Below are 21,021 nucleotides of genomic sequence, written 5' to 3' on the forward strand. Positions count from 1 at the left end.
GGGTTCAAGGGGGGCTCGACCCCCCCAAAAATCTCCCCGAGAATTGGCGTCAGCTGGAGGGGATGCGCAACCCCGACTGGGGGGGCCCGGCACTGGTTTCTGCATCGTTTGGGGGGGACAAGGAGGGGATAAACCCCCCTGGGGGCCCCCCCGGCTTCTACGTCATGGGGGGGGGGGGGGCAAAAAAAGGGGGTTCAAGGGGGGCTCGACCCCCCCAAAAATCTCCCCGAGAATTGGCGTCAGCTGGAGGGGATGCGCACCCCGACCGGGGGGCCCGCACTGGTTCTGCATCGTTTGGGGGGGACAAGAAGTTTGGGGGGGACAAGGAGAAGCCTGGGGGCCCCCCCCAGCTTTTACGTCATGGGGGGGGCAAGAAAAGGGGGTTCAAGGGGGGCTCGAGCCCCTGGGAGCCCCCCCAGATTGGGCATCAGCAAGCGGGGGGGAGAGGAGAGGGTGAGGGGGGCAGCGAACCCGCCCGGACCCATCCCTGGCTTGGGTGGGGGGCGCGGGGAGGGGGGGCATCAAACATTTGGGGGGACCCCCCCACCTTCTGCATGGCCTGAGGGGGCGAAAAAAAATGGGGGGGGGGTCAGGAAGGGGCTCGACCCCCCCCACCCCCCCAAAAGTTCCCCCCAAAGATTTGGCGTCAGCTGGAGGGGATGCGCAACCCCGACTGGGGGGGCCCAGCACTAAGTTTTCTGCATTGTTTGGGGGGGACAAGAAGTTTGGGGGGGACAAGGAGAAGCCTGGGCCCCCCCCCCCAGCTTTTACGTCATGGGGGGGGCAAGAAAAGGGGGCTCAAGGGGGGGCTCGACCCCCCCCAAATTCCCCCCAAAGATTTGGCGTCAGCTGGAGGGGATGCGCAACCCCGACTGGGGGCCTGGCCCGGCTTCTGCATCGTTTGGGGGGACAAGGAGGGGATAAACCCCCCCCTGGGGGCCCCCCCCGGCTTCTACGTCATGGGGGGGGCAAAAAAAGGGGGTTCAAGGGGGGCTCGACCCCCCCAAAAATCTCCCCGAGAATTGGCGTCAGCTGGAGGGGATGCGCAACCCCGACCGGGGGGCCTGGCACTGGTTTCTGCATCGTTTGGGGGGGGGACAAGAAGTTTGGGGGGGACAAGGAGAAGCCTGGGGGCCCCCCCAGCTTTTACGTCGTGGGGGGGGGCAAGAAAAGAGGGCTCAAGGGGGGCTCGACCCCCCCCAAATTCCCCCAAAGATTTGGCGTCAGCTGGAGGGGATGCGCAACCCCGACTGGGGGGCCTGGCCCGGCTTCTGCATCGTTTGGGGGGGACAAGGAGGGGATAAACCCCCCCCCTGGGGGCCCCCCCGGCTTCTACGTCATGGGGGGGGGGCAAAAAAAAGGGGGTTCAAGGGGGCCTCGACCCCCCACCCCCCCCCCCAAAAAAATTCCCCCCAAAGATTTGGTGTCAGCTGGAGGGGATGCGCAACCCCGACTGGGGGGCCCGGCACTGGTTTCTGCATCGTTTGGGGGGGACAAGGAGGGGATAAACCCCCCCGGGGGGGGCCCCCCGGCTTTTACGTCATGGGGGGGGGGCAAAAAAAGGGGGTTCAAGGGGGGCTTGACCCCCCCAAAAATCCCCCCAAGAATTGGTGTCAGCTGGAGGGGATGCGCAACCCCGACTGGGGGGGCCCGGCACTGGTTTCTGCATCGTTTGGGGGGGACAAGAAGTTTGGGGGGGGACAAGGAGAAGCCTGGGGGGCCCCCCCCCAGCTTTTACGTCGGGGGGGGGGGGCAAAAAAAGGGGGTTCAAGGGGGGCTCGAGCCCCTGGGAGCCCCCCCAGATTGGGCATCAGCAAGCGGGGGGGAGAGGAGAGGGTGAGGGGGGCAGCGAACCCGCCCGGACCCATCCCTGGTTTGGGGGGGGGGGGGGGGCGCATGGAGGGGTTTGGGGGGGGCATCAAATATTTGGGGACTCCCCCACCTTCTGCGTGGCCTGGAGGGGGGGCAAAAAAGGGGGTTCGGGGGGGTTGAGCCCTCAAGACCCCCCCCCCGCCCCCCGAAATTTGGCATTGGGGGGGGACACACACACACGGCCCGGCCCTCCCTGGGACCTGTCCCCAGTCGCTGGGGGGGGGGGGGGGGTGTCAGGGGCTCCCAGCATGCCTTGCTCCTGCCTGCACTCCCAGCATGCCTTGCTCCTGCCTGCACTCCCAGCATGCCTGCACTCTGGGCACTCCCTGCCTGCATTCCCGGCATGGCCTGCCCACCCCCCTGCCTGCACTCCCCAGCACCCCTGCCTGCACCCCCACACAGACCCTGCCTGTTCCCTGCCTGCACCCCCAGCACCCCCTGCCTGCACCCCCTGCCTGCTCCCTGCCTATGCTGCCTACATGCCCTGCCTGCACTCCCAGCACTCCCTGCCTGCGCTTACCATACCCTACCCCTGCCCGCACCATGCCCTGCCTGTCCTGCCTGCACCCCCTGCCTGCTCTACCAACTCCTCGCTGACGCTCCCACCACGCCCTGCCCCTGCCTGCACTCCCAGCGCTCCCTGCCTGTGCTGCCTGCACTCCCTGCCTGTGCTGCCTGCACCCCTACCCTCGCTCCCATCCGGTCCTGCCCGTGCTCCCCCCACGCCCTGCCTGCACCCCTGCCTGTGCTCCCCCCTCACCCTGCCTGCACCCATTGCCCACGCTCCCCCCACACCCTGCCTGCCCCCTGCCTGCACCCCCTGTCCACGCTCCCCCCTCGCCCTGCCTGCGCCCTGCCTGTGCTTCCCCCATGCCCTGCCTGCCCACACTCCCCCCTTGCCCTGCCTGCACCCCTGCCTGCACCCCCCCCACACCCTGCCTGCACCCATTGCCCACGCTCCCCCACACCCTGCCTGCACCCTGCCTGCACCCCCACACACAACCCTGCCTGCACCCCCCTGCCCACGCTCCCCCCTCACCCTGCCTGCACCCTGCCTGTGCTCCCCCCACACCCTGCCTGCACCCCCTGCCCGCACTCCCCTCACACCCTGCCTGCACCCATTGCCCACGCTCCCCCCTCACCCTGCCTGCCCCCTGCCTGCACCCCCACACACACCCTGCCTGCACCCCCTGCCCACGCTCCCCCCTCGCCCTGCCTGCACCCTGCCTGTGCTTCCCCCATGCCCTGCCTGCACCCCCCCACACACCCTGCCTGCACCCCCCCTGCCCACGCTCCCCCCATGCCCTGCCTGCACCCCTGCCCACACCCCTACACACACCCTGCCTGCACCCCCCTGCCCACGCTCCCCCCTCGCCCTGCCTGCACCCTGCCTGTGCTTCCCCCATGCCCTGCCTGCACCCCTGCCTGCACCCCCCCACACACCCTGCCTGCACCCCCCTGCCCACGCTCCCCCCCATGCCCTGCCTGCACCCCTGCCTGTGCTCCCCCCACACCCTGCCTGCCCCCTGCCCGCACCCCCACACACACCCTGCCTGCACCCCCCTGCCCACGCTCCCCCCTCGCCCTGCCTGCGCCCCTGCCTGCGCCCCTGCCTGACCCGTGGCAAGCCGGGCAGCTCGTTGTCCACCATGGTGGCCACGTGGAACTGGAGGAGCTTGACGTCCTCGGCGATGACGTGGGCGGCCGCCCCGTTCTGCTCGTTCCGGCGCAGCTGGTTGTTGATCTTCACGATGTCGGCCAACTTGTGGGTCAGGTCGTCCTGGGGGGCAAGGGGGGGGGGGGGACGACACCCCAAAAATTAATGGGGGGACGGACAGAATCAGGGGGAGCCCCGCGGCACGGGTAGTAGAGCGCCCCAAATGCGTCGGGGAAGCCCCAAAATGAAGCTTGAAAATGTGGGGACAGCCCAAAGTGCGTCGGGGATCCTGGGGTGGGGGACGCCCCCCCTCCCGCCAAAGTGGGTCGGGGACCCCAACAAGTGGGGACACCCCAAAGGGCACCAAGGGACACCCCAAAAGGCACTGGGGGACCCCAACAAGTGGGGACACCCCCAAAGGGCACCAAGGATCCCTAAAATCAATCATGGACCCCAACAACTGGGGACACCCCCAAAGGGCACCGGGACCCCCCCAAAGGGCACCAAGGACCCCTAAAATCAATCATGGACCCCAACAACTGGGGACACCCCCAAAGGACACCGGGGGACCCCCCAAAAGGCACTGGGGACCCCCACAAAGTACACTGGGGATCCTGGGATGGGGACCCCCCCCCCCCCAAAGGACACCAGGGAACCCCTAAAATCAATTATGGACCCCAACAACTGGGGACACCCCAAAAGTACATTGGGGATCCTGGGATGGGGGGCCCCCCAAAGTGCATTGGGGACCCCCCCCAGAGGGCACCAGGGACCCCCTAAAATCAATCATGGACCCCAACAACTGGGGACACCCCAAAAGGCACTGGGGGACCCCCCCAAAGGGCACCAAGGACCCCCCCAAAGGGCACCAAGGACCCCCTAAAATCAATCATGGACCCCAACAACTGGGGACACCCCAAAAGAGCACCAGGGGACCCCCCCCAATTGCATCGAGGACCCTGATGTGGGGGGTACCCCCCCCAAAAACACAGTGCCCCCCCCCAAAGTCCATCAGGGGACCCCAAAGTCCAAGGACTCCCCCAAATCCCATTGGGGACACCCCTCAAACCACATCGGGGACCCTGGAGTCTGGGAATGCCCCCCAAAACCTTCCCAGGGACCCCAAAATCCCCCCCTCAAGACCTTCATGATAGTGGGGTACACAGAGGGGGGTTCACAGGCAGCCCCCCACCTCGAGGACACCCCAACATCACCCCGATACCTCCCCAGGGACCCCCCCACAACCCTGTGTGCACCCCACTATCGTCACGTAGGAGGGGTGGCACGGGCAACCCCCCGCTGGGGACCCCAATACCCACCCAGACACCCCAATTCCTCCCCAGGGACCCCCCCCCCAAAAAAGTGGACCCCAGCATCTGGGTCCCACCTGGTTGCAGGCAGAGCCCTGTGTGCACCCCAATATCATCACGTAGGATGGGGGGCATAGGCAGCCCCCCACCCCAGGCACCCCAATACTTCCCAGGGACCCCAATACCTCCCTGGGACCCCCCCAAAAAGCAGACCCCAGCATCCGGGCCCCACCTGGTTGCGGGCAGAGCCCTGCGTGACCACAGTGGGGGGCACAAAAAGGAGGTTCGGGGGCTGCCCCCCACCCCAGGCACCCCAATACTTCCCAGGCACCCCAATACCTCCCTGGGACCCCCCCAAAAAGCAGACCCCAGCATCCGGGCCCCACCTGGTTGCGGGCAGAGCCCTGCGTGACGACAGTGGGGGGCACAAAAAGGAGGTTCGGGGGCTGCCCCCCACCCCAGGCACCCCAACACCTCCCTGGGACCCCCCCAAAAAGCAGACCCCAGCATCCGGGCCCCACCTGGTTGCGGGCAGAGCCCTGCGTGACGACAGTGGGGGGCACAAAAAGGAGGTTCGGGGGCTGCCCCCCACCCCAGGCACCCCAATACCTCCCTGGGACCCCCCCAAAAAGCAGACCCCAGCATCCGGGCCCCACCTGGTTGCGGGCAGAGCCCTGCGTGACCACAGTGGGGGGCACAAAAAGGAGGTTCGGGGGCTGCCCCCCACCCCAGGCACCCCAATACTTCCCAGGCACCCCAATACCTCCCTGGGACCCCCCCAAAAAGCAGACCCCAGCATCCGGGCCCCACCTGGTTGCGGGCAGAGCCCTGCGTGACGACAGTGGGGGGCACAAAAAGGAGGTTCGGGGGCTGCCCCCCACCCCAGGCACCCCAACACCTCCCTGGGACCCCCCCAAAAAGCAGACCCCAGCATCCGGGCCCCACCTGGTTGCGGGCAGAGCCCTGCGTGACGACAGTGGGGGGCACAAAAAGGAGGTTCGGGGGCTGCCCCCCACCCCAGGCACCCCAATACCTCCCTGGGACCCCCCCAAAAAGCAGACCCCAGCATCCGGGCCCCACCTGGTTGCGGGCAGAGCCCTGCGTGACCACAGTGGGGGGCACAAAAAGGAGGTTCGGGGGCTGCCCCCCATCCCAGGCACCCCAATACCTCCCTGGAACCCCCCCAAAAAGCAGACCCCAGCATCCGGGCCCCACCTGGTTGCGGGCAGAGCCCTGCATGACGACAGTGGGGGGCACAAAAAGGAGGTTTGGGGGCTGCCCCCCACCCCAGGCACCCCAATACCTCCCTGGGACCCCCCCAAAAAGCAGACCCCAGCATCCGGGCCCCACCTGGTTGCGGGCAGAGCCCTGCGTGACCACAGTGGGGGGCACAAAAAGGAGGTTCGGGGGCTGCCCCCCACCCCAGGCATCCCAATACCTCCTGGAACCCCCCCAAAAAGCAGACCCCAGCATCCGGGTCCCACCTGGTTGCGGGCAGAGCCCTGCATGACGACGGCGGGGCGCACGGAAAGAGGGGGTACGGGCAGGACGGTGCAGACCATCCATTCGGGGCGGGCGAATTTGGGGTCCATGCCCAAGACGAAGCATTCCTCATCCGAGATGCGCTTGAAGATCTCGTGCACCCGCTCGGGGCTGAGCAGGATCTTCTTCTCCTGCGAATCCTCGTTGACGTGCTTCCACTCGGCGTAGAGCTCCAGACCCGAGCGACGGATGCGGGGCTGGTACCGCCCGCACCCTCCGTGGCCCTGGGAGGGGGTAAGGGGGAGATGGGGGCGTTAACGGGGTCACAGGGGTGTTAACGGGGTGTTAATGGGGAAAGGAGAGCATTAATGGGGTCATGGGGGCATTAATGGGGGTGTTAATGGGGAGAGGGGGCATTAATGGGGTCACGGGGGCATTAATGGGGGTGGGAATGGGGAGAGGGGAGCATTAACGGGGTGACAGGGGCATTAAGGTGGTGTTAATGGGGAGAGGGGGGCATTAATGGGGGGTGCTAACGGGGAGACGGGGGCATTAATGGGGTCACAGGGGCATTAATGGGGGTGTGAATGGGGAGAGGGGGGCATTAATGGGATGATGGGGCATTAAAGGGGGTGCTAACGGGGAGAGGGGGGCATTAATGGGGTCACAGGGGCATTAATGGGGGTGTGAATGGGGAGAGGGGGGCATTAATGGGGTCACGGGGGCATTAAGGGGGTGTTAATGGGGAAAGGGGGGCATTAATGGGGTCACAGGAGCATTAATGGGGTGTTAATGGGGAGAGGGGCATTAATGGGGTCACAGGGGGCATTAATGGGGGTGTAAACGGGGAGAGGGGGGCATTAACAGGGTGACAGGGGCATTAAGGGGGGTGTTAACGGGGTGACAGGGGCATTAAGGGGGGTGTTAACGGGGAGAGGGGGGCATTAAGGGGGGTGTTAACGGGGAGAGGGGGGCATTAACGGGGTGACAGGGGCATTAAGGGGGTGTTAACGGGGAGAGGGGGCATTAACGGGGTGACAGGGGCATTAAGGGGGGTGTTAACGGGAAGAGGGGGGCATTAATGGGGTCACGGGGGCATTAAGGGGGTGTTAATGGGGAGAAAGGGGCGTTAATGGGGTGACAGGGGCATTAACAGGGGTGTTAAGGGGGAGAGGGGGGCATTAACAGGGTCACAGAGGAATTAAGGGGGGTGTGAATGGGGAGGAGGGGCATTAATGGGGTCACAGGGGGTGTTAATGGGGGTGTTAATGGGGAGAGGGGCATTAACGGGGTGACAGGAGCATTAAGGGGATGTGAATGGGGAAAGGGGGGCATTAATGGGGTCACAGGAGCATTAATGGGGTGTTAATGGGGAGAGGAGAGCATTAACGGGGTCACAGGAGCATTAAGGGGGCGTTAATGGGGAGAGGGGCATTAATGGGGTCAAAGGGGGCATTAATGGGGGTGTAAACGGGGAGAGGGGGGCATTAACAGGGTGACAGGGGCATTAAGGGGGGTGTTAATGGGGAGAGGGGGGCATTAACGGGGTGACAGGAGCATTAAGGGGGTGTTAACGGGGAGAGGGGGGCATTAACGGGGTGACAGGGGCATTAAGGGGGGTGTTAACGGGGAAAGGGGGGCATTAACGGGGGTGACAGGGGCATTAAGGGGGGTGTTAACGGGGAGAGGGGGGCATTAACGGGGTGACAGGGGCATTAAGGGGGGTGTTAACGGGGAGAGGGGGGCATTAACGGGGTGACAGGGGCATTAAGGGGGTGTTAACGGGGAGAGGGGGGCATTAATGGGGTCACGGGGGCATTAATGGGGGTGTTAACGGGGAGAGGGGGGCATTAACGGGGTGACAGGAGCATTAAGGGGGGTGTTAACGGGGAGAGGGGGGCATTAACGGGGTGACAGGGGCATTAAGGGGGGTGTTAACGAGGAGAGGGGGGCATTAACGGGGTGACAGGGGCATTAAGGGGGGTGTTAATGGGGAGAGGGGGGCATTAACGGGGTGACAGGAGCATTAAGGGGGTGTTAACGGGGAGAGGGGGGCATTAACGGGGTGACAGGGGCATTAAGGGGGGTGTTAACGGGGAAAGGGGGGCATTAACGGGGGTGACAGGGGCATTAAGGGGGTGTTAACGGGGAGAGGGGGGCATTAACGGGGGTGACAGGGGCATTAAGGGGGGTGTTAACGAGGAGAGGGGGGCATTAACGGGGTGACAGGAGCATTAATGGGGGTGTTAACGGGGAGAGGGGGGCATTAACGGGGTGACAGGGGCATTAATGGGGGTGTTAACGGGGAGAGGGGGGCATTAACGGGGTGACAGGGGCATTAATGGGGGTGTTAACGGGGAGAGGGGGGCATTAACGGGGTGACAGGGGCATTAATGGGGGTGTTAACGGGGAGAGGGGGGCATTAACGGGGTGACAGGGGCATTAAGGGGGTGTTAACGGGGTGACAGGGGCATTAAGGGGGGTGCTAACGGGGAGAGGGGGGCATTAAGGGGGGTGCCAACAAGGACCCAGGGGCATTAAGGGGGACCCCAGGGCATTAAGGGGGACCGGGGGGGGGTGCCACCACCCCCACAACCCAACCAGGGGGGGGCCACAAGCCACTGACGGGGATAGATCCCACCCCAACATCCACCTCTGAGGGGACATCGGGGTCCAGCCCCCCACAGGGGACACTTCGGAGGGGGACCCCCACACCCCGGGGAGGGAAGTGGGGGGGATTTTGGGGGGGGGGGGGGGTCCCCACCTTCTCCTTGGTGAGGTCCTCGTCACCCTCGGGTTGTTCCACCCCGAATTTGTGGTCCATCTCCTCGCCCCCCTCGCAAATGTTCTTCCCCTTGCAGAGGTCGTAGACGTGCGTCAGCCGTTTCTTGGGTTGCCCTTTCGATTTCCCCAAAATATCCTTGATTTTGGGGTTGTTCTGCTCAAAAAAAAAAAAAAAAAGACGGTTTTGGGGTCACGAGACATTTTGGGGTCACAAGGGACTGTTTTGGGGTCACAAAAGCTGGGTTTGGGGGTCACAAGGGGCTCGGCGCCATCCCAACGTCGTCCCCCACCACCTCCAGGGCTCCAAGGACCACCCAGCAGGTGACAACCCCGTGTCCGTCCGTCCCCCATCTTTGTCACCTCCTCTTAGTGTGCCCCCCCGCAACCTTGTCACCTCCTGTTGGTGCCCACCTCCATCCCAGGAGGCCCCAAACTGGTCCCAGTACCCAACTGGGAAGCCGGGGCTGATCCTCCTGAGATACAACCCAACGTGGAGGAAAGGGAACGGTGTCACCACGGTTTCGAGGTGCCACCACGGGGCTTTTTTTGGGAGGGCAGGTAGGTGAGAGATGAACCCCATCGTCATCCCCAATTTGGGGGGGCTGTGGTGACCCCCCCACACACACACACACCCCCCCCTGGTTTTTTGGGGGGTCTCACCGAGTCCACCAGCAGTTTGGAGCAGAAGAAGCAGACGCAACGCAAGATCTTCATGGTCTTGCCCAAGAAGCCCACGTGGAAAACGGGCTTGGCCAGCTCGATGTGACCAAAGTGGCCCGGGCACTCCGTCATGTTACCTGGGGGGGGTGTGGGGGGGCACCCCGTTATTTTAGGGGGGGTTCCTTGGGATTTGGGGGACCCCCCAGGGGTTGGGGGAGCAGATGGGTTTGGGGGGGGATCCCACCAGAAGCGTGGTCAGGAGTTGGGGTTGAGGTGAAGGTGGTGGGCGGGGGGAAATTGGGTGCTGGAAGGGGGTAACCCCCCCCCAAAAAAAGGGGGATCCCCTCAAAAAGCAGATCCCCCCAAAAAGAAAGCCCCCCCAAAAAAAGATAAGACCCCCAAAAGAGGAGGACCCCCCCCCCAAAAGACGCAGAGTGGGACTATATTGAGGGAAGGTGGTCCTGCAACTTGTGGGGTGAAAATGGGGGGGCTATTGGGGATCACCCCCTTTTCCAGCCATAAGATAGGACCCAGAAAATCCCCCCCTCCAAAAAATAGGGCTCCCCTAAAAGAGAAAAGGGGACCCCCAAAAAGATGGGGACCCCCAAAATGTCCTAGAGTGGATGTGGATGGAGGTGGGGGGCTCCTGTGTAGGACTAAGAAACTTGGGGGGGGGGAAATGGGGTGCTCCAGGGTATCACCCCCTTTTTCCTCCCCTAACACTGAGGAACTCCCCCAAAAAAGAGCCCCCTCCAAAGAAGAGCAGCCCCCCCAAAAAGTTCCTCTACACAGAGGCACCCCCAAATCCCCCCCCCCCCAGGAACGCACCCCGAATTCCCCGTGGGGTTTTGGGGGTTTGGGGGGGGCCCCCCCCCTCGCTCACCGGCACAGGTCTGGCAGCGCCCCGTCCTCTCGATGACGCCCTGACGGGGGTCCATGAGCCCCCCCAATTTGGGGCGTCCCCCCTCTGTCGTTTCAGGGTATTTGATGCCCCCCTCCGTCACCGACATCCGTTTCTGGGGGGGGGGGGGGGGGGGGGGAAGAGGGGGTGTGAGGGGAAACTGAGGCACATGGGGACCCCGTCCCCCCCCCCCCAATTCAGCTCCTAAGCACCCCAAGGGACCCACGGGGCACCCCAAAAATGTGGGGGCACCTCAAGACACCCCCCCCCAGGTGACTACAACCCACCTTCCAAGCACCCCAATACTCTCCTAGAGACCCCCAAAAGGGCCCCCTGACACCTGGGGACCCCAAGGTGGCTCCAGGGGACCCCCATGTCCCTTCAGAGGCTCCCTGGACACCCCCAGGGACCCCAACATCCCTTCAGGGCACCCCAAAGACCCCCCCAGGGACCCCCATGTCCCTTCAGAGGCTCCCTGGACACCCCCAGGGACCCCAACATCCCTTCAGGGCACCCCAAAGACCCCCAGGGCACCCCTGGCCACCCCAGTACCCCTCTAGAGCACCCCAATGCTCTTCCAGAAGCACCCTGGACACCCCCCAGGGACCCCAAGGCCCCTCCAGTGCACCCCAGAGCACTTCCAGGCCACCCCAAAAAATCCTGAGGCTCCTGGGCCACCCCCAGTGACCCTGACACCCCTCCAGGGCACCCCAAGAAACACCAGTGTCCTTCCAGGCACCCCAATATCCTTCTAAAGTATCCCTGGGCACCCCTGGCCACTCCCAGGGACCCCAACACTCCTCCAGAGCACCCCAATGCTCTTCCAGAGGCCCCCTGGGCACCCCCAGACACCCCAACACCCCTTCAGGGGCCCCCAATGCCCCACCAGAGCACACCCAGAGACCCCTACGCTCTTCTGGGGGGGGCCCTGGGCACCCCTAGGGACCACAACACCCCTCCAGGGCACCCCTGCACACCCCAGTACCCCTCCAAAGCACCCCAGGTACTCCAAGACCCCTCCAGGGCACCCCTGGGCACCCCCAGGGACCCCAAGGCCCCTCCAGAGGCCTCCTGGACACCCCTAGGGACCCCAATGCCCTTCCAGGGCACCCCTGGACACCCCAGTACTCCTCCAAAGCACCCCAGACACCCCCCAGGGACCCCAAGGCTCCTCCAAAGCACCCCAATGTCCCTCCAGGGCACCCCTGGCCACCCCCAGGGACCCCAACAGCCCTCCAGAGGCCTCCTGGGCACCCCCAGGGACCCCAATGCCCCTCCAGGTCACCCCTGGCCACCCCCAGGGACCCCAACACTCCTCCAGGGCACCCCTGGCCACCCCAGTACCCTCTAGAGCACCCCAATGCTCTTCCAGAGGCACCCTGGCCACCCCCCAGGGACCCCAAGGTCCCTCCAGAGGCCTCCTGGCCACCCCTAGGGACCCCAACGTCCCTCCAGGGCACCCCTGGCCACCCCCAGGGACCCCAACACCCCTCCAGAGGCCTCCTGGGCACCCCTAGGGAGCCCAACACCCCTCCAGGGCACCCCTGGACACGCCAGTACCCCTCTAGAGCACCCCAGACACCCTCCAGGGCACCCCAATGTCCCTCCAGGGCACCCCTGGCCACCCCCGTACCCCTCCAGGGCACCCCAATGTCCCTCCAGGGCACCCCTGGGCACCCCTAGAGACCCCAACACCCCTCCAGAGGCCTCCTGGGCACCCCTAGGGACCCCAACACCCCTCCAGAGGCCTCCTGGGCACCCCTAGGGACCCCAACACCCCTCCAGGGCACCCCTGGCCACCCCAGTACCCTCTAGAGCACCCCAATGCTCTTCCAGAGGCACCCTGGCCACCCCCCAGGGACCCCAAGGTCCCTCCAGAGGCCTCCTGGCCACCCCTAGGGACCCCAACGTCCCTCCAGGGCACCCCTGGCCACCCCCAGGGACCCCAACACTCCTCCAGAGGCCTCCTGGGCACCCCTAGGGACCCCAACACCCCTCCAGGGCACCCCTGGACACCCCAGTACCCCTCTAGAGCACCCCAGACACCCTCCAGGGCACCCCTGGGCACCCCCAGAGACCCCAACAGCCCTCCAGAAGCCTCCTGGACACCCCTAGGGACCCCAATGTCCCTCCAGGGCACCCCTGGCCACCCCCAGGGACCCCAACACTCCTCCAGAGGCCTCCTGGGCACCCCTAGGGACCCCAACACTCCTCCAGGGCACCCCTGGCCACCCCAGTACCCCTCTAGAGCACCCCAGACACCCTCCAGGGCACCCCTGGCCACCCCCAGAGACCCCAACACCCCTCCAGAGGCCTCCTGGGCACCCCTAGGGACCCCAACACCCCTCCAGAGGCCTCCTGGGCACCCCTAGGGACCCCAACACCCCTCCAGGGCACCCCTGGCCACCCCAGTACCCCTCCAAAGCACCCCAATTCTCCTCCAAGGCACCCCTGAGCATCCCCAGTGTCCCCAACAGTCCTCTAGAAGCCCCTAGCGCTCCCCCCCCTCCGAGCACCCCAATGTCCCCTCTTCCCCACAGCGCCGCCCCCAGCCTCCGGGGGGCGCTACGCTCCATCGGGCACCGCCCGCCTTCCCCGGGGCCTCTCTATCCCCCCCTCTCGGTGCCCCGGCGCCATTTCCCGCTCCCCCTCTTCTCCTCAGCCGCCGTCCCCTCAACGCCCCGGTCCCCGTTCCCCCCCGCCCCAACCGTCCCCGGTACCATCTCATCGGGGCTGAGGATGCCGAACTGGACTCGTTTGATGGTGCGCAGCGGGCAGGCGCTATCACCCGAAGGTGGCCCACCGTGCATGGCGCCGGTTCTTTACACCGCCTCAGCTACTTAAAAAAAAAAAAAAACAAAAAACAAAACCCCTCAGCCGCTTTAACGGCCAAACCCCACCGGGGGAACCGGCCCCGCGGCGGCACCAACCCCACAAACAGACACAAAACGGCCCCGGCGCCCGCCGGGACCCCCCCTCCCCTCAGCTCCGGCCGCTCCGCGCTCCCCGGCGCGACTGAGCGGTGGAGCCGCCCGCGCCTCCTTATATAGACTCGCCCCCTGCGCGAGGCGGGCCGCGCGCAGCGGCAGGGGCGGGAGGGGGCGTGGTCGGAGCGTACCAAGCGGCGGAGAGGCAAAGGAAGGGGGGGATGAGCGGCGCGGGGGACGCTGGGATAGAGGTGGTGGAGAGGGGAGGGGGCAGAGGGTCTCGTTACCGTCCCCGGAGGAAAAGGGGAGCGGGAGGGAGAGGGAAGGGGCGGCTGCTCTGTGTAACCCCGGCGGGATGCTCCCCCCCCGTGCGATGGGACCGGTTCATGAATAATTCATAAAGTGCTGCCGCGGAAAGCCCCGCCCCCAGCGCCCGAGCTCTGCGGGTTCCGCCTCCGAGTGCCGAGCGCTGCCGGAAGCGGCCGGAGATTGCCGAAGCGCCGCCGGAAGCGGCCGGAGATTGCCGAAGCGGCCGGAGATTGCCGAAGCGCCGCTCCGGGTAGCGGCCTGTGCTGCCGCGGCCTCGCCCGTTCGCCCCGCCCGCGCCGCCGCTCTCCGGCCCGGCCGCCGCCGCTGGGAAAGGCCGCGGCTTGGGCCTGTCTCCGGGGCGACGGAGGGGGAACGAGGCCGGCGCGGCGGGGATGGCCTCAGGGACGGCGGGGAAGGGTCTGGGGGAGGCGGGGAGAGGTCGTGAGGGGGTGGGAGAGGCGGGGGGGAATGAGGGGAGCAGGAGGGTTTGCGGGGGAGGCAGAGAGAGGGGATTTGGGAGAGCAGGAGGCTTTGGGGAGCAGTTAGGGGCGAGAAAGGGGTATTTGGGGGGAGCAGGAGGGTTTGGGGGGACAGTTGGGGTAGCAAAGAGGTATTTGGGGGGAGCAGGAGGGTTTGGGGGCAGGAAGAGGCGAGAAAGGGGTATTTAGGGGGAGCAGGAGGGTTTTGGGGGGGAGAGGGGGGTATTTAAGGGGAGCAGGGGGTTTTGGGGTGCAGGGAGGGGTATTTAGGGGGGCAGGAGGGTTTTGGGGGGCAGTTTGGGGCAGGGAGAGGGTATTTGGGGGAGCAGGGGGTTTTAGGGCGCAGGGAGGGGTATTTAGGGGGAGCAGGAGGATTTTGGGGGGCAGTTTGGGGCAGGGAAGGTGTATTTGGGGTGAGCAGGAGATTTTGGGGGACAGGGAGGGGTATTTAGGGGGAGCAGGAGGGTTTTGGGGGGCAGAGGGGGGTATTTAAGGGGAGCAGGGGGTTTTGGGGTGCAGGGAGGGGTATTTAGGGGGGCAGGAGGGTTTGGGGCAGGGAAGGCATATTTGGGAGGATCAGGAGATTTTGGGGGACAGGGAGGGGTATTTAGGGGGGCAGGAAGGTTTGGGGGGGCAGTTTGGGGCAGGGAGAGGGTATTTGGGGGGGAGCATGGGTTTTGGGGGACAGGGAGGGGTATTTGGGGGGAGCATGGGTTTTGGGGGACAGGGAGGGGTATTTGGGGGGAGCAGGAGGATTTGGGGGACAGGGAGGGAGATTTAGCAGGGCAGGAGGGGTTGGGGGGCAGGGAGAGGGTATTTGGGGGGAGCAGGGGGTTTTAGGGCGCAGGGAGGGGTATTTAGGGGGGCAGGAGGGGTTGGGGGGGCAGTTTGGGGCAGGGAGAGGGTATTTGGGGGGAGCAGGGGGTTTTAGGGCGCAGGGAGGGGTATTTAGGGGGGCAGGAGGGGTTGGGGGGGCAGTTTGGGGCAGGGAGAGGGTATTTGGGGGGAGCAGGGGGTTTTGGGGTGCAGGGAGGGGTATTTAGGGGGGCAGGAGGGGTTGGGGGGCAGTTTGGGGCAGGGAGAGGGTATTTGGGGTGAGCAGGAGATTTTGGGGGACAGGGAGGGGTATTTAGGGGGAGCAGGAGGGTTTTGGGGGGCAGAGGGGGTATTTAAGGGGAGCAGGGGGTTTGGGGGCACAGGGAGGGGTATTTAGGGGGGCAGGAGGGTTTTGGGGGGCAGTTTGGGGCAGGGAGAGGGTATTTGGGGGGTGCAGGAGGTTTGGGGGGCAGAGGGGGGCATTTAGGGGGAGCAGGAGGGTTTGGGGGGGCAGTTTGGGGCAGAGGGGGGTATTTGGGGGGAGCAGGGGGTTTTGGAGCGCAGGGAGGGGTATTTAGGGGGAGCAGGAGGGTTTTGGGGGGCAGTTTGGGGCAGGGAAGGTGTATTTGGGGGAGTAGGAGGTTTTGGGGGACAGGGAGGGGTATTTAGGGGGAGCAGGAGGGTTTTGGGGGGCAGAGGGGGGTATTTAAGGGGAGCAGGGGGTTTTAGGGCACAGGGAGGGGTATTTAGGGGGGCAGGAGGGTTTTGGGGGGCAGTTTGGGGCAGGGAGAGGGTATTTGGGGTGAGCAGGAGATTTTGGGGGACAGGGAGGGGTATTTAGGGGGAGCAGGAGGGTTTTGGGGGGCAGAGGGGGTATTTAAGGGGAGCAGGGGGTTTGGGGGCACAGGGAGGGGTATTTAGGGGGGCAGGAGGGTTTTGGGGGGCAGTTTGGGGCAGGGAGAGGGTATTTGGGGGGAGCAGGGGGTTTTGGGGTGCAGGGAGGGGTATTTAGGGGGGCAGGAGGGTTTTGGGGGGCAGTTTGGGGCAGGGAAAGTGTATTTGGGGGGAGCAGGAGATTTTGGGGGACAGGGAGGGGTATTTAGGGGGAGCAGGAGGGTTTTGGGGGGGAGAGGGGGGTATTTAAGGGGAGCAGGGGGTTTTGGGGTGCAGGGAGGGGTATTTAGGGGGGCAGGAGGGTTTGGGGCAGGGAAGGCATATTTGGGAGGATCAGGAGATTTTGGGGGACAGGGAGGGGTATTTAGGGGGGCAGGAAGGTTTGGGGGGGCAGTTTGGGGCAGGGAGAGGGTATTTGGGGGGGAGCATGGGTTTTGGGGGACAGGGAGGGGTATTTGGGGGGAGCATGGGTTTTGGGGGACAGGGAGGGGTATTTGGGGGGAGCAGGAGGATTTGGGGGACAGGGAGGGAGATTTAGCAGGGCAGGAGGGGTTGGGGGGCAGGGAGAGGGTATTTGGGGGGAGCAGGGGGGTTTAGGGCGCAGGGAGGGGTATTTAGGGGGGCAGGAGGGGTTGGGGGGGCAGTTTGGGGCAGGGAGAGGGTATTTGGGGGGAGCAGGGGGTTTTGGGGTGCAGGGAGGGGTATTTAGGAGGGGCAGGAGGGTTTTGGGGGGCAGAGGGGGGTATTTAGGGGAGTAGGAGGTTTTGGGGCGCAGGGAGGGGTATTTAGGGGGGCAGGAGGGTTTGGGGGGCAGTTGGGGTAGCAAAGAGGTATTTGGGGGGAGCAGGAGGATTTGGGGGACAGGGAGGGGTATTTAGGGGGGCAGGAGGGGTTGGGGGGCAGTTTGGGGCAGGGAAAGTGTATTTAGGGGGAGCAGGAGATTTTGGGGTACAGGCAAGTGGTGTTGGAGGGTTTGGGGGGCAGGAAGGTTATTTTGGGGGAGCAGGAGGGGTTTTAGGGGCAGGAAGAGGCAAGAAAGGGGGGTTTGGGGGCAATTAGGGGGAGGGGGGGTTTGGGGGGGCAGGGAGGGGGATTTGGGGGAGCAGGAGGGGTTGGGGGGGCAGGGAGGGGGATTTTGGGGGGCAGTTGGGAGGAAGGCAGGGGGATTTTGGGGGAACAGGAGGTTTGGGGGCAGGGAGGGGGGGTTGAGGGGAGGGAGGGGGGATTTGGGGGGGGCAGGAGGGGTTGGGGGGGCAGGGAGGGGGATTTGGGGGAGCAGGAGGGGTTGGGGGGGCAGGGAGGGGGGATTGGGGGGGGGGGAACAGGAGGTTTGGGGGGGGCCCCCTAACAGGGTCTCCTTTTGTCACCGTGTCACCAGTGGGGTGCAGGTCACTCCGTCACCCGGGGGGGTGTCCGTGTCCCCCCCCCAATGTCACCGCGTGTCCCGTCCCCCCCCAATGTCACCGCGTGTCCCCCCCCGCCCCCCGTTACCGGTGGCATCTTGTCACTGTCACTGGTGGGGTCCCGGGGACCCCAACCAGAGAAATTTGGGGGGCTGGGGGGGGTTACAACGTGACCGGGGCGGGGGTACAACAGCCGGGGACACAATCGGGGACGTTGGGGGCGGCAACAGCTCGTCACGGAGCGGGGACGAGCGACGAGGGGGGGTAGGCGGCGAGGGGCGCGCTCGTCCCCGGGGCGGACAGGCGCACGGCGCCGCTTGTGCGGCACAGCCGGACGCGTGACACAGCCGACGCCGTGCGGCACGGCCTGACGTACAGCACGACCCACAACACCGTGCAACGCGACCCACGACGCTGTGCAGCGCAGCCTGACGTGCGACACAACCGACAACACCGTGCGGCACAGCCTGACGTGCAGCACGACCCACAACACCGTGCGACACAACCTGACGTACGACACAACCGACAACACCGTGCGGCACAGCCTGATGTGCAACACAACCCACAACACCGTGCAGCACAGCCTGACGTGCAACACAACCCACAACGCTGTGCAACACAACCTGACGTACGACACAACCGACAACACCGTGCGGCACAGCCTGACACACAGCACAACCCACAACACCGTGCGGCACAGCCTGACGTGCAGCACGACCCACAACACCGTGCGACACAACCTGACGTGCGACACAACCTGACGTACAACACAACCAACAACACCGTGCGGCACAGCCTGATGTGACACAACCCGACATACAACACAACCCACAACACCGTGCGGCACAGCCGGACGCGTGACACAACCGACGCCGTGCGGCGCAGCCTGACGTGCAACACGACCCACAACACCGTGCAACGCGACCCACGACGCTGTGCAACACAACCTGAAGTGCGACACAACCGACAACACCGTGCGGCACAGCCTGATGTGACACAACCTGACATGCAGCACAACCCACAACACCGTGCAACACAACCTGATGTGCAGCACAACCGGCAACAGCGTGCGGCACAACCTGACGTGCAGCACAACCCACAACACCGTGCAGCACAGCCTGACGTGCAGCACAACCGACACCGTGCGGCACAGCCTGACATACAACACGACCCACAACACCGTGCAACACAACCTGATGTGCAACACAACTGACAACACCGTGCAGCACAGCCTGACATACAACACGACCCACAACGCTGTGCAACACAACCCACAACGCTGTGCAACACAACCTGACGTACAACACAACCGACAACACCGTGCGGCACAGCCTGACGTGACACAACCCGACGTGCAGCACAACCCACAACACCGTGCAACACAACCTGACGTGCAGCACAACCGACACCGTGCGGCACAGCCTGATGCACAACACGACCCACAACACCGTGCAACACAACCCACAACGCTGTGCAGCGCAGCCTGATGTGCAACACAACCGACACCGTGCAGCACAGCCTGACGGGCAACACGACCCACAATGCTGTGCAACACAACACACAACAGTGCGCAGCACAGCCTGATGTGTGACACAACCTGATGTACAACACAACCCACAACACCGTGCAACACAACCTGACGTGCAACACAACCCACAACGCTGTGCAACACAACCTGACGTACGACACAACCGACAACACCGTGCGGCACAGCCTGACGTGCAGCACGACCCACAACACCGTGCGACACAACCTGACGTGCGACACAACCTGACGTACAACACAACCGACAACACCGTGCGGCACAGCCTGATGTGACACAACCCGACGTACAACACAACCCACAACACCGTGCAGCACAGCCTGACGGGCAACACAGCCGACACCGTGCGGCACAGCCTGATGCACAACACGACCCACAACACCGTGCAACACAACCCACAACGCTGTGCAGCACAACCTGACGTACGACACAACTGACAACACCGTGCGGCACAGCCTGATGTGACACAACCTGACGTGCAGCACAACCCACAACACCGTGCAACACAACCTGATGTGCAGCACAACCGGCAACAGCGTGCGGCGCAGCCTGATGTGCAACACAACCGACACCGTGCAGCACAGCCTGATGCACAACACGACCCACAACGCTGTGCAGCACAACCTGACGTGCGACACAACTGACAACACCGTGCGGCACAGCCTGACATGCAACACGACCCACAATGCTGTGCAACACAACCCACAACACCGTGCAACATGACCAACAACACCGTACAACACAACACACAACGCTGTGCAACACAACCTGACGTGCAACACAACCCACAACACTGCGCAACACAACCCACAACGCTGTGCAGCACAACCTGACGTGCGACACAACCGACAACACCGTGTGGCACAGCCTGACACACAGCACAACCCACAACGCTGTGCAACACAACCTGACGTACGACACAACCGACAGCACCGTGCGGCACAGCCTGATGTGCAACACGACCCACAATGCTGTGCAACACAACACACAACAGTGCGCAGCACAGCCTGATGTGTGACACAACCTGATGTACAACACAACCCACAACACCGTGCAACACAACCTGACGTGCAACACAACCCACAACGCTGTGCAACACAACCTGACGTACGACACAACCGACAACACCATGCAGCACAGCCTGATGTGACACAACCTGACGTGCAGCACAACCCACAACGCTGTGCAGCACAACCTGATGTACAACACAACCGACAACACCGTGCAGCACAGCCTGACACACAGCACAACCCACAACACCGTGCAACACAAGCTGACGTGCAACACAACCCACAACACCGTGCAGCACAGCCTGACATGTGACACAACCGACACTGTGCAGCACAGCCTGATGTACAACACGACCCACAACACCGTGCAACACAACCCACAACGCTGTGCAGCACAACCTGACGTACAACACAACCGACAACACCGTGCGGCACAGCCTGACGTGTGACACAACCTGACGTGCAACACAACCCACAACACCGTGCAACACAACTGACACCATGCAGCACAACCTGACGTACCACACAACCCACAACACTGTGTAAACACAACCCACAACGCTGTGCAGCACAGCCTGACGTGCGCTACAGCCTGACCACACAACACAACCCGCAACACTGTGCAATGCAGCCTGACACACAGCACAACCCACAACACCGAGAAGCACAGCCTGACACACAGCACAACCCGCAACGCTGTGCAGCACAACCTGACGTGCAACACAACCGACAACACCGTGCAGCACAACCTGACGTGCAACACAACCCACAACACCGTGCCACACAACTGACACCATGCAGCACTACCTGATGTACCACACAACCCACAACACTGTGTAAACACAACCCACAACGCCGTGCAGCACAGCCTGACGTGCGCTACAGCCTGACCACACAACACAACCCGCAACACCGTGCGGCACAGCCTGACACACTACACAACCCACAACTCTGTGCAGCACAACCTGATGTGC

General features: G+C 64.1%; 1 protein-coding gene across 1 annotated transcript; it reads right to left on the minus strand.

Moving 5' to 3' along the window:
* Positions 1-3,485: 3,485 nt before the first annotated feature.
* LOC142403372 (DNA-directed RNA polymerase II subunit RPB1-like) lies at positions 3,486-13,669 on the minus strand (the record flags this gene model as incomplete). The annotated part of the gene is made up of 6 exons (XM_075489605.1): positions 13,387-13,669; positions 10,649-10,781; positions 9,766-9,902; positions 9,086-9,259; positions 6,324-6,605; positions 3,486-3,652 (listed from the first exon to the last, which is right to left on the minus strand). Coding segments are annotated over exons 1-6 (983 nt in total), but the record flags the coding sequence as incomplete, so codon positions are not given.
* Between the last annotated feature and the right edge of the window lie 7,352 nt (positions 13,670-21,021).

Source organism: Mycteria americana, unplaced genomic scaffold (genome assembly GCF_035582795.1).
Source record: "Mycteria americana isolate JAX WOST 10 ecotype Jacksonville Zoo and Gardens unplaced genomic scaffold, USCA_MyAme_1.0 Scaffold_222, whole genome shotgun sequence".
Taxonomy (NCBI): domain Eukaryota; kingdom Metazoa; phylum Chordata; class Aves; order Ciconiiformes; family Ciconiidae; genus Mycteria; species Mycteria americana.